The sequence below is a fragment of the Bacillus rossius genome, chromosome 1 (assembly GCF_032445375.1).
Source record: "Bacillus rossius redtenbacheri isolate Brsri chromosome 1, Brsri_v3, whole genome shotgun sequence".
NCBI lineage: Eukaryota > Metazoa > Arthropoda > Insecta > Phasmatodea > Bacillidae > Bacillus > Bacillus rossius.
This window is the reverse complement of record NC_086330.1, coordinates 376,620,854-376,636,758: the sequence shown is the minus strand read 5'-3', so window position 1 is coordinate 376,636,758 and position 15,905 is coordinate 376,620,854. Positions and strand designations below refer to the sequence as shown.

Sequence of the window (15,905 nt, the reverse complement as noted above, 5' to 3'; positions counted from 1 at the left end):
AAGAAGTTTGCAAACTCCTCAACATCAAGAAGATACAAACCGTTAGTCTACTTCTTGGACACAATTTAAAAAAATATTTGTTACTTTTTTACCATTTTACCCAGTTGTCTCTACCAAACTTACAGGGATTTAGTTATGTTACGAGTTTTGATGCTGTATTTAAACAAAAAAAAATACACCCATAGAAAATAAAGATAAATTGATCATTGTAAAAGTTTTATTTATACATGTATTTTTTCAGTATGCTTTTTTTTTAAAAATAATATATTTTAACTTCTCTTGAATTCGTACATAATCATACTTATTTAAGTATTGTGTCTGTTGTTTTAAAACAGAAGAATGATTATTTTACATATTTTGAAACAGTTAGCTAGAAGAAACATTTTCTTCCCAGTGTTTAGAACTTTGCTTATGTCATTTTATAAATTTAATGTAATAATATCTGCTGCAAAAAAAAATTTTTGTAATAATTCAAAGTCAAGGTTGAAAAGTAGTGTTTAAAACACCTTTTGTTCTTATAAAATTGCTTAACATGGAGTGCAGTAACTGTTCATAACTACTACTCGTGGTTGTGAGTGTCGTCTGCGTTCGTCACGTGTCCGAGCATGGGGTTGTCTTCAATCTCCGTTGAACCTGCTTCGCCGCTGTCGGCGAGCTGTTTCCCTTTGTCCTTTGTGCTGTGGTTGGTCTGGGAAGCCTCCTTCCCCGCGGCGTGCCGGCCGGTGTACAGGCCCGTCCTGGGTCGCACCAGCATGCGGGACTTCATCAGCGAGTAGCTGGGGCCGTGCCAGTCGTACCAGTACATGCCCTGGTACTCGTAGCTCTCCGGCACCTCCCCGTTGAGGTACCTCCCGTTCAGGTTGCTGCGGGACCCACACTGCGTCACCACTCGCCACCTCTCTTGCACTGCAGCTCAACGAGAATAACACCGAACAGTGTTATCTTTGAAAGATTTGTGCAATGGGAGTGCATGACTTGATGTAAGCTTTTGGACATGCACCATTGCTAAGCACTTTTTCTGTAGAAGAAAACTAAAAAAAATGCCCAAAAGACAAAAAACACAAATTAAACAGCAATTTTTTGCTTAATTTGTTTTTTTTTTTTTTTGTATTTTTTAGTTTTCTTCAACATAAAAAGTGCTTAGCAATGGCGTATGTCCAAAAGCTTACATCAAGTCACCGAAAAGTGTATCAATATAAGGTATAACATAGTATAACACCGAAATGAAAGTTAATAGGTACACAATAAAGCACTAAAATGCAATTAAAATCACAAGATTAATCAGCATTTTTATCACCAAAAATTAACACGTATCACAAAAACCAATTCTTTTAAATAGTAAAGTTTAATAAATAAAATTTGTGTAGCAGAAGTTTGTACCAAAATGTATGTAAAAATTTTTTTTTTTTTTTTTGCAACTCCTATTAGTAACTCAGTTTTACATTATTATGTTGGTATGTTTTCCAAATACATAGTTAAACATGCTTATTAAAAGTTATTATACTGTAAAAGTGCAATATATATTAGTCAGTCATTTAAGTGACCATTTCTGTCACATCTCACTCAAAAAAAAAAGGGGTGGGGTTAGGATAGGCGATCGGTCAAAAGTAAATCCATACGTTGTGTCCAAGTCATTCAAAAACTCGTCTAATAAAAAATTTAAGTGTTCAATTCTGTGGCAATAGCAGTTTTCCATGTTGCGTTTGCATGTGTTCTCATTAGAGGATGAATTGGTTTAATAATGAGTTTTTTAAAAATATTTTTAACAATTGCGGTACGTGACATGTAGACTGTTAGGCCCACACGTGAGGCCAGGTAGAAGTGGTCGGAGAAGCAGTGACCTGGTGTCGCAGCCGTTGTACCACCAGGCCCCTCCGTGGGACTGCGCGCAGTTGCCGTCCGCCCAGTTGTCGTGGTCCACGTCGTGGGTGGAGAACTTCATGCCCGCGTGGTACACCAGCGAGTCCCCTGGAACCAGCCGCGAGGCACTCGTCCCGTTCAGTCCGTGCTGACGCGCAGTGGCGTAGCCAGGATTTGTGTATGGGGGGGTGTTAAGAAGCATCCCCCCCTCCTCCCCCCGGTCTGGGCGTCCTCCCCCGGGAAAATTTGGATTTTAAGGTGTAAAATAGTGCTATTTTAGCAGTTTTCGGTACTTAAATTTAAATATTGTAATGGTAAAAATTTTATTAATTTTAATATGAAATTTGTTTGAGTGGTGAATTAGAAATTAATTAAAGATTTGGTGCTAAGGGGGAGGTTTGAACCCCTAAACCCCCCCCCCCCCCCCTCTCCTGGCTATGCCCCATCTGATGCGTGATCTCAAACAAACCTTGTTACTTCCCGTACCTACTACTTTCAACTGTAGCAAGTAACAAACGGTTTTTCTTACGCTAGTTTTTTTTTTTTGTCTGAGCGAACAATAATATTTCACAGTGAATACAAATCCTGTAATTATGTTTCAATATTTTCTGTTGTAAACTTCCCCCTTTTTTTTTTCACTTATTAACACACTACACAAACGTGATAGTCATATACAAACTAGTACTATCAGCATCTCTAAGCTGCCACATTTAGTTGCATTTACTTAACTTATGTTTTGAAGTAGGCCATGACATATTTTTTTTACTGTGCGTAGCCTACTTTACTTTTTTCAACAGTTTGGTTAGTTTAATTTCTTCTATATTGGAAAGAAAAAATTAATTTTCAGTGTTTTCAACATGTAAGATGTAAAAGTGCTACAGATTAAAGAAAAAAAATGTACTGTGGACATTCTGTGTGATGACTGTCCTCAGTGGTTGGTTGAAATGTAAAAATTTTCTTGGTTTTTAATGTATTTTTGCCTTAAGTGTAGATTTTGCAATTGCAATATTTTCCAAACCACTGCATGAGTGCTGGTGGGTATTGTACCTGCTGTTCCATTGTATTTGCCGAGAACTGATATCGGATAGCCTTCAACTTCTGCACCAATCGCAAATGCGGAGTATTGTGCATTGGCTCTCTCCAGGGTGAAGTCTTCCAACTCTATCAGCAGCTCATTCACCTGTGAATCAAGGAGAAATCTCTCACAAGCCAGTACGAGCCACTCCCCTGTAGTCAGGTTGCCTAATAGTGTAACTGTCTGAATGAGCTACATAATCATGAAACTGCGTTCAACTTTCAAATTACTTCTCGCAGCAGAAGTTATGTAAGCTGCAATTACAAGCTTGTTTCTCAATAAACTACAGTAGAACCCCGATTTAACGAAGTGCTATGGTTACCGAAAATGTTTACTCTAAATCAATGTTTCGTTAAATCTGATTTACCGATTTTCAATGACCCTCACACTCATAATCGCGTCCCTGCGTTTCCATATCGTAGACAGGGTCGACGCTGATATCTTGTGCTGCCGTGCTATCTCAGACTTTGTCAACTTTCCATCTTCAACGTTTTTGATCTCGCTCGTACGGCCCCCGGTTCGTACGCACACCTCGGTCGTACATACAGATTTTCAGAAACCGTGAGAAATGAGGCATAAAATAAAAAAAAAGTTAAAAAATATGAAAAGTGTAAGAAATAAGTTAAAGTTTATTAAAATACAGTCGCAACCTGCAGCGTTTATAACAAATACGAGCTACATACACATTGCGTCACAGTAAAAAATTTAAAAAAAAAATGGCTTCAAATTGATGGAAATTTACCGTCAATAGCGCGCCGTACGCGGAGAAAGGTCATCGTACTCGGTCAGCTGCTATTACGGCACGGCGTAGCCGCCGGCTGGCTCTCTTTGTTCGCTGAGCTGCGCACATGACCTTCCATCAGCAGCCAGCCAATAGACGCGAGCTTAGCGGAAAAAAATAAAAGCTCCACCGCCTGTGTTCCAGTTTTGTCCAGTTCTAATACCAGGTTATTGGTATACGCACCAGTTTTCTCGCTGCCTTGACATGTTCAAATTTACGTTCATCTTGATGTCTTGATACCAATGATTAATTATTTACAATCCCCAGAAAGAAATGGTTAGTAAATAAAGTCATGTACCAATAAAAAAGCTAAGCAGGTCGTCAACAGGCAGCATAGTCAATTCCAATCGCAATCTGTAGTAAAAATCCAAGAAGAAAAGCAAAAAATCGAAGTCCGAACAGCACTTATAAAAAACGTATTCCAAAAACTAAACACGGTGCACAAAGCTCTTACTGAGAATAATAGAGCTGTAGCAAACCGTATGTATTCGGTACTGAGTAACGGGTGCGCCATCTAGTAACGAGTAACGAAACGTTACACACGGCTGCATCTCGTTACTCGCATTTTTCGTATGTTTTAAGCATGCGCGCGTATATTCGATGAATTTGCGTTACAAAGAACGATGTTTGTTTATTAAGTAAATATAATTTGGAAATTCGTCGTTAAAGTTTTTTACTGTTTATTAAAGGTATTGTGTGTGTAGACAAACTTTGAGATTGTAACAGAAACAACGTAAGAAAGTATTGTTTAAAAATTAGAAATATGTATGTTTTTGTTTTTATTATCGCGTATTTTCACGTTTTTTTGTTCTTATCTTAAAAGAGATAATATGAAAAAGCAGCTCTAATGAGATTTAATTGTTTCTTGGTTTACAAAAACTGTTAATTATCAAATATTGTTAATTGTTTATATTCTTTTTATTATTATTATTATTTACGCGACGTCATACTGTACGCGTACGCAATGCGACTCGATTCGTTGCTGCAACATAACATAGCATGTTATGCGGTATCAGAAGTAACGAGTAACGTAACAATACGATAGTAACGAGTACTAATTGTTATAGTAACGAATACATACGGGTACGCTTTTTTTTCGTTACTTTTACACCTCTAGAGAATAATGATATTGGCGTATTGGTGTGACATGGTCACAAGTTGAAAAAACCTGGAGGATGGAAAAGGGAATATTTGGAAACGTGTGATTATAGGCTAGCACTGTTACTATGCGGGCGTGCTTGGAAGATAACGTGGTGAGTCAAGCCAGGGATAGAGGAGGGGGAGGGGGATGCGGACAAAGAAACCCTTCATGACGTCATGTGTCGCGGACAGTCTATCTATCCAGGCGCGCGCAATGGCACACACCTACGCAATTCAGTTACCGCGCCCGGAGTTTTTAAGCAATTTGAACATTTTTTTAAAATTTTTTCGTGTTTGGACAGATGATGCAAAGGCACATATTAATATAAAGTACCTCCATTCTATTACTGACACCACAGAGTGTATTTTTTAATAATATTCCATTACAATTTACTTTCATTTTTTGGAAATCTATATTATTATTTTAATAAATTGGTGTTTTTTGATGGTTCCTGAAAACCTTTACGTTAAATCGCTGTTTTCGTTAAATCCGTGTTCGCAAAATCGGGGTTCTACTGTATAAACCAGCTTTCAAAGTCTCTTCAGTATTTTGATAATGCATTAATTATGTATTCCTTCTTGATAATTAAATTAGCTTCCTTGCTTACTTTTAAAATGAAGTGTCTCAATAAATTATTCTATATAAACTTTATAAAAAAATTAGTTCAGTCTTTATAATAATGTTAGTACGATTAATTTTTCAATGTTTCCATGAAATGGTTTTTCGTTCATGAAAGATTTTTTGAGGATAAGATTTTCTGTTTTACCTTGTAGTTGGTCAGAAGATGGATCTTTTCTAGGCCAATCCAGAACTCTCCTCCAATGTTACCGAATCCATGTTTGTAGTCTTGCCAACCATGGAAAAAGTCTACTGTCCCTTCGCTGCGTTGTTGAAGCACCTAAGAAGTACAAGATATTTACAATTTTAGGAACCAAATTTTAGTTTAAAAAAAAAAAAAAAAAGGATAATTTTTTCAATCAGAAAATGATAAAAATACACAGATTTTTTTTTAAATATGCTTTCCTACATTGATGCTGTATTGAAAATTAAACCAACACATGTTGTTTAGGCAGATTGTGCCTGAGTTTAGCAGGATGTCATGTTATCTCTTTCCCCATAATTTCCTTCACATGAGATAACGCTATTCAGGAATCACTAATGTAGTTTTTTATGAGGAAATAAGTTTACTTAAAGGTTGTTATTTTGGGAAGTAAATATATTTAAAAAAAAAATTTTTTTTGTGCTTTGGAATATTTAATTTATTTGCCAAGCGCCCTTGTTGTGATTGGCAGAGAGCAACCATTTGTGCTTCCGCTAGGTTGACTTCAGTAAAGCCTGCTGGTGTGAAGTTTGGAGAAATCCTTCAGCTCTCTGAACACACGTTAATTAATAATGTTAAACCTAATCGAGTGTCTTAACGTGCATACAGCCATCTTTCCTAAAAAAACATTTCCATGAACACGTGTGTGGAATCAGAGGCCGGGAGACGAGATGCTTCGCGAAGCATCGACCAATGCCGGCCAAGCCGAGGGACCTTTGCCGCGGACGTGGTCGCCTTCAGCAAGGGAGTCTGTCCTGCGATGGAAAGGGGCATGCTATGCTATGTGCATGGTAACGACGAACGTGGTCGCCCCTAGCAAGGGAGTCTGTCCTGCGATGGAAAGGGTAAAGGGGCGTGGAATGCAGACTCACGGTCCAGCCCCCGCCGGCCACCTCCAGGTCGCAGGACACGAAGAAGGGCTGGGAGGCCCCGGGGGGCTGCACCCTGTAGATCCCGGACCGGTTGTGTCCCAGCTCGCGCACCGCGAGGCAGTCCAGGGGCAGGGGCTCGCCCGGCGGGCGGCGGGCGTCGGGGGGCAGTGCGGCGACGGGCAGGGCCGTGTGCTGCCGCGCCTCCAGCACGGCGGCCGTGAAGTGCCGTGTCGTCAGCAGCTCCTTGCTCCGCGAGCTGATGGCGCTATTGGGCAGCCGCATCTCCTCGGTCACAAACACTCCAGCAACAGGGCATTCCATGCGTTAAATCACAATCAAATTTACCTCTTTGCAATCATATAATAAATATTAAAGCCAATAACACATGATTAAGACTTGGATCATTTTTGGGACCGACTTAAAAGATAGCAAATGCACTATTTTTGGTTTATCCAATCAGTGGACAGCCCTTATGTCCCCACTAAAACCTTAAAGGCTATGCAGCAATTAAAGAAATTATTGTAAATATTTAAATAACGATAAGAGTTTGAATACGGCAAGTTTACACAGCCATTGTGCACGTATAGTGATATAAATGTTAGGCAATTGACAAGTGGTAGCTTTTTACTTACATTTTAATATTTGTTTTTGCATGCGTTCAGAAATGAAGGTGATACTAGGAATATGTTACATGTTGCTACTTCTGGTGTTCCCCAAGGTGGGAATTAGTATCCCCCATTCTCTTTAACATTTTCGTAGACGATGCAACCAAGGAGCTGAATTTTTTGTTTCGTGTTCTCTTTGCAGACGATCTTAAAGTTTCTAGAACTATTACTTCCATTAACGACTGTCGTTTTCTGCAGAGTGATATTGTGGCAGTTGTTAGATGGTGTAATTTAAATCTGGTTAAGTTTAACTACAATAAAACCTCTACTAAAACATTTACTACAAATATCATCTTTTCAAGTTTGATTATAAACACTCAAATCTTCCTATTAGGAAATCAAATTATATTATTTAGTTATCAGTCTTGACTCTAAATTATTTTTTATTATCATACACAAACAATTGTATCCTCTGTGAACAAACTCTTGCTCTCATTAAATTTGTTACATATAATGCATCTAATATAGACTTAATACTCAGTCTTTTATTTTTCTTGAGTTAGATCTAAACGCGAACATGGTTTGATTATTTGGAACATTCTTAGTAAAACTGACAGTGACAGACTTGAAAAAGTTCAAAACAAATTAATATTAATTATCAGTCATTAGTGTTAATACATATATATATATTTTTTTCACCTCAGAACAGCTGCATATGGAGTTTCAGGTGTATGGACAGTAAATTTATGTACTCAGTACATAAATAGTTGGAATTAGATTACAATAATGTTTGTTTGTACTCTTTTTATGTTAAATATATTTATATTAATTTTTTTAATGAGTTTTAGATTTCTTGCTTCAGGCTGGAGGAAGTGATAGTGAGTAAAGTTCAGAGTGGTGTTATTTCTCGATTCTTACTGGGTTTGAAACATTATTTTAGGCATATGCCATTGCTAGTTTTCACTGTATGTCATAGAGAAAACCCAAAGAACAAAGAAAATTGAATACACAAGCGCACAGAAAACATGCAAAATTATCTGATTTCAAATGTCTGTCTGCACCTGATGTTGGGAACAGATCTCAACAGATGGCAACTGTTTTATCTTGGTAAGCCTACTTACTGTGTTCATCTGCGCTTTCGTCTTCGTGTTGATGGAATACCTGTTTAATTTCATTGCTGGGTTTTCATGTATGTCGCTGTATTGTCCATATTACCTGTTTGGTATCATCGTTGAATTCCTCTGTCACTGTGTTATCCAAAAAGTTTTAGTTTGCCTTTATTTACTTTTATTTTTGCAACCTTTTCAACATCAGCCCAACTGTGTTTGTCTGTGCAGTGACATTGTTCTAATTCCTTCGAAAGAATTCTCAGTGTTGTCTTTACATTTAACTTTCGACATCAGCTAATTTTGGCTTTTTTTTACTTGTTTTTGTACTCGATTTTCTTTGTCTTTGTGGTTCTCTCCGACATACAGAGTGCAAACTAGCAAGGGCGTGTGTCGACAACGTATGCAAGGGTGCGACTCACTGGGTTGTGTTGGTAAGGACGCTGACGTTCTTCTTGACGGCGGCGATGTCTTCCTGCATGACGCCCAGCGCCCCGCGCACGCTGTAGATGGACACGGCCAGCATCTGCAGCTTGCTGTGTGTCTCCTCCTGGGCCAGGGTGGGGGTCCTCGCATCTGTCGCAACACACGCGCTCTCCCGCACCCTGCTGTCGTACGCCAGTTCCCAGTCAACATCACATTGTATCATCTGTTAGTAATGTGAACGAGGCAGTGTTATTAAATTCAAGTCAGAATTAACAATCAAACTTAACATGGTCCCGGGCTGCGCCCTTCTGAGCCCGATGTGCCACCACCTCCCCCCCTCCTTCCACCACCGCCCGCCAGTGTGACGTCAGTGCTCCACTCCCGAGAGTTGCCGAGCGAGGACGAACGGGCAGTGAGTCGCGAGCGCTGCGAGAGGAAGGAGCTTCACGCACCTGTCAGTGCTACAGGGGGAGACGGGCCTCGCCACACACGGGCTACGTCACGGCCCTGGGAACAGAGCAGCCGGGTCCACATGCCCGTCATACATGTGGTGGTGCCCTAGACTTCGACGAACACTTCAACCCCACATTGCGGTAGCAAACTACGTTTTATTTCCAAATATCACATGCAAAGGTTTTTTTTTTTGTGGTGGCAGTGAATATATGTATATATACACACACATACATACATACACACACGCACACATACATACATACACACACACACACACACATACATATACATATATATATATATATATATATATATATATATATATATATATATATATATATATATATATATATATATATATATATATGCACATTACCTTGCTTAGCTTGGATGGACCAGCAAGGCTTGGTATCAAACGACATTTTGGATTTTTAATTCTCTCATCATTACTGGGCTATTTCTGAAACTTCAACTTGATTCCTCCCTCGTATTTTGTTACTCTGTCACTAATATTTTCAACTTAACATTCATCAAGTGTAATTAAATAGGTGTAAAATGTTGCGCAAGTGTTCCTAATTGCACCACTTATTACACCCACTGTATTACAGTAAGTGAGTACATTTTGGAAATATTGTGACAGAAAACAAGAGAGGTATCGTGTTGAAATTTCAGAAATAGCCTTGAAATAATAGTAATGACGAGAGAATTGAAAAAATCAACAAGGCGTGTGAGACCAGGCCGTAAGCGCACTGAAATTAAATGTACACATTCTTCTGTACTGGGAGGTTTCCACTCCGGTGGAATTAGAATAAAGTGAGGAGTGGTTTTCCGACCACTGATGGGGGGGGAAGGTTGGAAGCTGGCAACGGCCGGAGGGCCGGAAGGACGAGGGAACGGAGGGACGGGGGGACGGAGGGGCCGGAGGGATGGGGCAGACCCACCAGTGCCGTGCATGCCACGCAGCAGGTCCTGGCCGTGCTTGAGGCCCGCCATGTCGGACCGGACGCCCTCCACCGCCCCCTCCATCTTGCTGCTCTGCCAGTCGAGCTGCTGCACGCGCCGCGTCACCTCGCGCAGCTCCGTGCGTACCGCCTCGTGCTTCTCCTGCGTCTGCACCTCCAGCTTCGTGAGCCTGCACGGCACGCCCGCGTTCAATCAGCTGTTCCATCCTCGGCCACTTGTTTGACTCGGATATCAAATATACATTTTTATTTCGGTCATTTAAAATATTAGTGATTTTTCTGATAATCATTTAATTTAAAATTGGAATAAAATATATTTGTGTCTTCAATGTGGCAATAGCAAACATGAAACAATGGAAAAAAAATAACAACCGTAACAGTTCCTAACCTGAAATATTGTTTACGATAAACTGCGTTGTAAATATGTTTGGCTCGTTAATAGTCCCAGCTATGTTAGAACAAAGATTGTGCCACTGAAATTTCACATTATTTTAAAATTATTGTAGTTATATTACATACATTGCTAAAATCTTATTAGTTTCACACCACAAACCGTTACACACATGGTATGTAACATAGCGCCAGTGCGATGTGTGCGTACCGTCCGAAATGTGTTTTCACACTCGAAGAATACGTGATGTACCGTCGGAATGTAATGAGTGGTCGGAGTTTTAACGAAGAATGTTGTGTTGGTAGCCACACAGGTTTTCCCTGCAGGAGTGCCCACGAAGCTTGCCGTGCCGTGTATCGCAGGATGCGTGTGATTGTCGGCCCGCCGGCCGCCGGGGTTGAGGGGTCCTAGCACTGCCCCTTCCAGGATCGAACCCGGACATGTGGCGCACGTCGCAGTCAACTCGCGTTTTCTCCCTCCCCTCCATTCATTCATCACCTCTAATGACCCCTGAAACCCATTCATCTACTTCATCAAACATTATGTTTTTGAGAAATGTTACAATAATGTTTGTGCTGGAAGTTGTACGAATCATGCACAGGTTCAAAAGAATCATGCATAAATTGCACACACACGTAATCGGTATTTAGAGTGACGAACATTTTGTGAGATCGGCTCAATAAAATAAGGGAGGATTGAATTCGCATACGTATGTCTGTGTGGAAAAATTACAGGTTCACAATTTGACAGTTATCTGAACATTTTAAAATTATTTTTTGTATCCATTATTGTTCAGGAGATACGTTAAATGTAACCACATTACGTAGTTAGAAAATTGTTTTGAACTAAAAAAGAAGGTTAAATTGGATTTGCCATACCAAAATAATATATAGTATTTGACAAAAGATGAGTACTTTGAAAATAATAAAGTTTCTAATTATTTTTTTTGTTCTACTGTGGTGTTGTATCCACCAAAAACTTGAATACCAGACCAGACTGCAGGAATGACTGTCGGAAGTGTAGTTGTTACCTGTAGTCTATGGATTCAAGCTTCCGTATCTGTTGTTCGTCCAACGCCTGCAGCGCGGTGAGGCGGTCGTTGAGCCGTTGAAGCATCAGGATCACCTGTTGAGCCGTGTTGTCTTCCTCTTGCTCTTGCTCTGCCTCCGAGCGCGGAGACGACGCCCTCGCAGTCTCATTCTCCGGTGACTGCAATCACATGGAAATCAGTTGGAAAGTTATTGCTGTTAGACAAGGAACCTCTTTTTGTGTCATTCTCAGCATTATTAAATTACACATGAAATTTTAAAGTTTAGTTTGAGCTGTAGTAATTTTGTAGACTGTGATGTAGGTCATACATTTTTATAAATATTTCTAGAGTAAAAACCATTCACCCAGTGACGGTTCAGGTTTGTTTGAATCCGGAAGTGTGGTATTTCCTCCACACATTCGTTCCAACAGTGATCCAGGTAGATATGCCTGTAGGCACCAGTTACCTTCAGGTACATTTAGTATAGCATGTCTCGTCATTAGTTTGCAGTGCGGATTTTATGGACATTTACTCTCTCTCTCTCTTTCTAATGCACGATATCTGCTATTAGCATTGTCTTTGTTAAGTGTTCTCTGTTGCCAGATATAAGCATGGAGCATCAAAGTTTTAGACTTAACTCTATAATATATAATGAAAATTATTTTTTGTGTGCTAAAAATATTACATTTGAAGTGGTCGGTGCGCTGTGATTGAACTTCGCGCCGCGCGGCGGGCTTTGGCACTCCTTCCCTTCCTCCTTTTCCCCCCCTCCCTGCGTCTAGTTCTGTGTTTGACTTCCCCTCTTGAGGTGTCCGCGCATGCGCGTGGCGCCCTCTGTTTTACTTAAAACTGTGTGTATTGCCTTGAAGGCTCTTCTTGTTCGTTAGCTCTCATGTAGATAGATCGTGATAACCAGTCGGTGCTGGTTTCGCACTGAATTAAGCATGTAGGTCAGATAGTTGATTGTAGAGAGAGTGTGACAGCGGGGAGACTGCACGTAAGTGTTTGTAAGGTGGTGACCCTTACAGTCATGTAACTGGTAATAGCTAAACTCTAAATTGTTTATTCGGCCGTCACCTTCTAAATTCCATTTGGCATTTTTACCCTATTCGTTTTTTTTGATTAATTGCTCTCTTTGCTACGTGTAGTTTGTCTGACGTTTCTCCCCGTCATGTCTTCACTCTTCATTAGGACTTGTCTTTCGCTTTTACGTAATGTATGTAATGTGTTAATTTGTTACATTTGGTGGGTTTTCTTTTAATGTCATGCTTTAAAGTAAGTTTCATACTGCCTAGTGTAGGTTAGGCCGCGGTCGCCTGCATGTCCATTTACGGGTTTTGTATTGTCTAATGAGGCATTAGTCTGTGCTAACGACATTCTTGGTCGCTGTGTGTTAACGTTAATTTAACTATAAAGTATTCTTTACTATCCAATACTATCCAATACTATCTGTCTAAAGTAAATACTAATGTATTTGTAATATAAAAATACGTTCACGTATTTTGCCGTGACATTTGTACTAGTGCTTTTCTTGCTAATTAATCAGTATTATTTATATGTGAAAGAATGGTGTAATTGTATGAGGATTTACATGAGGCTTTTGCCCATGATTAAACGAGATGAGTTAATTTAAATACTTGCTAATTTAACCTTTGCATCTATCCTTGGCTATAATTAAGTGGTTTACCCTTTTGAACACTGTATACTCAGCTCATATTATTTTATTAATTTTTAAGGATTGTGTTACATGCGGTTGAAGGTTCTCGTGAAAGTACTTCACCTGTTGACACTTTCCTATGAAGCTCATGGAAGCCTTCACATTTTGTAAAGAAAAAATTTATAATGAAAATTTTGAAAATCCATACATTTTCTTGTTGTCTTTTGTCAATAGCATCGTAAGATAATATTTAATTCTTACTTATTAGGAAATTTAACAGGAAGACTCCATTATGGTTTCAGCTTTTTTTTTTGTTATACCCTTTTATGTTTTAATAGCAATCAATAAATGGTACGCCTTGTTATTATTATTGACCAGCTGCAACAAATAGTTTCTCCCGTGAAATAATAATTGGTAATTAGAATTGATGATTTTTCTTTCAGAATGTATACAACTGTAACTACACTGTCAAAAGATACCAGCTTATGGTCTTAGAAAAATTTAAAAATACGTAGAAAATTTAAAAAAAAATATTTTCGTGGCATCTGGGTGTAGGCCGTGTCAGGTAAATCGTCTCGCGGCGTTTCGGCAGCCATCGCAGCTGCCATCATCGGGTAGACTCAAGTCCGACTCGAAGACAGTCAAGTCAGACTTGGTCCACCTGTTGACTGCCGAAACGTCGCAAGACAAGTCACCTGACACGGCCTGCACCCAGAGGCCGAGAAGATGCAGGCAACGGCCGTGAAAGCCTGCAATCTTTATTTTGAAAATGTATTAAAAGTTGACAGCTTGAAGGAATGAAATGTAACGTTGAGAAGCTGGCGACAGTGGACGTGGTCTAAGGTGACTTGATGTAAGTTTTTGGACATACGCCATTACAAAAACCTTTTCTGTTGAAGAAAAACTAAAAAATAGAAAATAAAGAAAGAAATAAACAAGAATACCCAAAAAAAGACAAAAAAAAACACAAAATTAAGCAAAAAATTGCTGTTGTCAACAAAGATATAAACACCACAAAATATTCCGTAACAGGAATATGGTCAACAAACAAAGAAAGTCAAAGAAAAATGTACTAAGAGAAAGGAAAAAAAAAAAAAAACACAAATGATGACGACACAGAAATGTTGAACCAAAAAAATTCAGCACAACGGTTGAAACGAAACAAAAACACGACAAAACGAAAAGACGAAACGAACACTATAGTTTTACCAAAACAGAAACAAGCGACGTTTCGGGAACTGCTATCTGCTCCCGTCCTCAGGCAGAGACGCACACGGTACGAAAACACAGGTGCGAATTATTTTCTATTTTTTAGTTTTTCTTCAACAGAAAAAGTTCTTGGCAATGGCGTATGTCCAAAAACTTACATCAAGTCATGCACTCCCATTGCACAAATCTTTCAAAGATAACGTGGTCTGTTGTCCCTCACCGCACTGCTGGCGTCGCCACCGCCCGGCTGACCACGGGGCCGCCCGCCCCGCCGGCCGGAGCGTGTCTGCTGAGGGGCGGGGCCCGTCCGGGGGGCCAGCCACGGCCCGGGGGAGGGCTGGGGGTCCGTGCCAGCGCTGCACGCCAGCAGCACGCCTCCCAGCAGGCACAGCCTCAGCAGCGCCCTCGCTCCCGCCATGTCCGCGGCGACACTGCCTCGACGCGCTCCCCGCCCTCCGGTTTTTGTCCCGGCCATGTGCGAGCCCAGGGCTGTCCAACCAGAGTTTTTCCTTTCCCCCCCCCAAACATGTGTTTGTGCCGGTTGACTCTGACAGGCCATTAGCTTGCGGCAGTACGTTCTGCCACTCTCCGACTGGCTCTCCTTCATTTCATTTTGCGAGGACGGCCAATGCGCAGTTGCATTTCGGAACAAATGCTACAAAAGATTCTTGATTGTTTCATTCGTCACTCTTGATTAATCTTATTTCTCTAGACACCTTCCCCCTCAACAAATATACTTCTCAAAACCTGGAGTAAAAATTAAAATTTTTTTTTCCAGTATATATATATATATATATATATATATATATATATATATATATATATATATATATATATATATATATATATATATATATATATATATATATATATATATATATATATATATTACGATTTTAATACCACTGAGTTTCTGAGGTTTTTCATATTTTGCTGTACGTAGGCACAAAAGCTAATTTTAATGCAGATTAAGTTAATAATGAGGTTGTATGCTATAATGCAAAAAATTGAATTTATGTCATGTAAATTGTCATGAAATTAATTTTTCTACAGTTTTCAAGTTGCAGGAAACATGTTACAAGCTGCAAATACATGTGTAATATTAGAATAATTAATATAATTTTAGAATGTATCAAAAATTAGTTTCCTCTGCTTATAGATGCTTATTATATGTATTTTATTATTGGAAAATTTAAGAACAACTGCAATAATCTTTACTGTCAAAACATACGGCAAAATACAGACTTTTGAATTAGCCCTCATGAGTCTCTTTAATGGCAAACATATATATTTAAACAAAAATTTATTTAAGCGGGTGACACAGCGGAGACATCGCATCCTCTTCTTCAAAATGTTAATACAAGAAATTTCTGATTGGTTCCACTAAGAAAAAAAAATTGAAGTCTGTGTTAAAAATTTGTTAAGTATAAAATACCAGTAACAATTATTTCTACAGAGAGGTTAGTATATTTACGTGAATGACTGTTAAGTCATCTTGATGTATAGTTTGGATAGTA

The 15,905-nt window shown here is 39.4% G+C and overlaps 2 protein-coding genes across 5 annotated transcripts in view; one reads left to right on the top strand and one right to left on the bottom strand.

Annotated features, from left to right (window-relative positions):
- Positions 1-15,905, top strand: part of LOC134528547 (mitogen-activated protein kinase kinase kinase 4) — an 86,469-nt gene that overhangs the window by 49,249 nt on the left and 21,315 nt on the right. The window lies entirely within an intron of this gene.
- LOC134528548 (angiopoietin-related protein 2-like) lies at positions 203-14,821 on the bottom strand. Its single transcript, XM_063362272.1, has 9 exons — positions 14,609-14,821; positions 11,523-11,701; positions 10,081-10,271; positions 8,683-8,836; positions 6,550-6,814; positions 5,624-5,755; positions 2,908-3,040; positions 1,842-1,968; positions 203-863 (listed from the first exon to the last, which is right to left on the bottom strand). Exons 1-9 carry the CDS (start codon positions 14,804-14,806, stop codon positions 560-562), a joined length of 1,683 nt encoding a protein of 560 aa, XP_063218342.1. The 5' UTR covers positions 14,807-14,821; the 3' UTR covers positions 203-559.

Bases quoted from the DNA above. Each gene is read 5' to 3' on its own strand.
- LOC134528548 (XM_063362272.1), bottom strand. From the start codon at position 14,806: ATGGCGGGAGCGAGGGCGCTGCTGAGGCTGTGCCTGCTGGGAGGCGTG. The intron at 10,272-11,522 runs GTAACAACTACA...CGTGCCGTGCAG, and splicing joins CTTGAATCCATAGACTACAG to GCTCACGAAGCTGGAGGTGC. The intron at 3,041-5,623 runs GTAAAACAGAAA...CTTGATTCACAG, and splicing joins ATCTTCTGACCAACTACAAG to GTGAATGAGCTGCTGATAGA.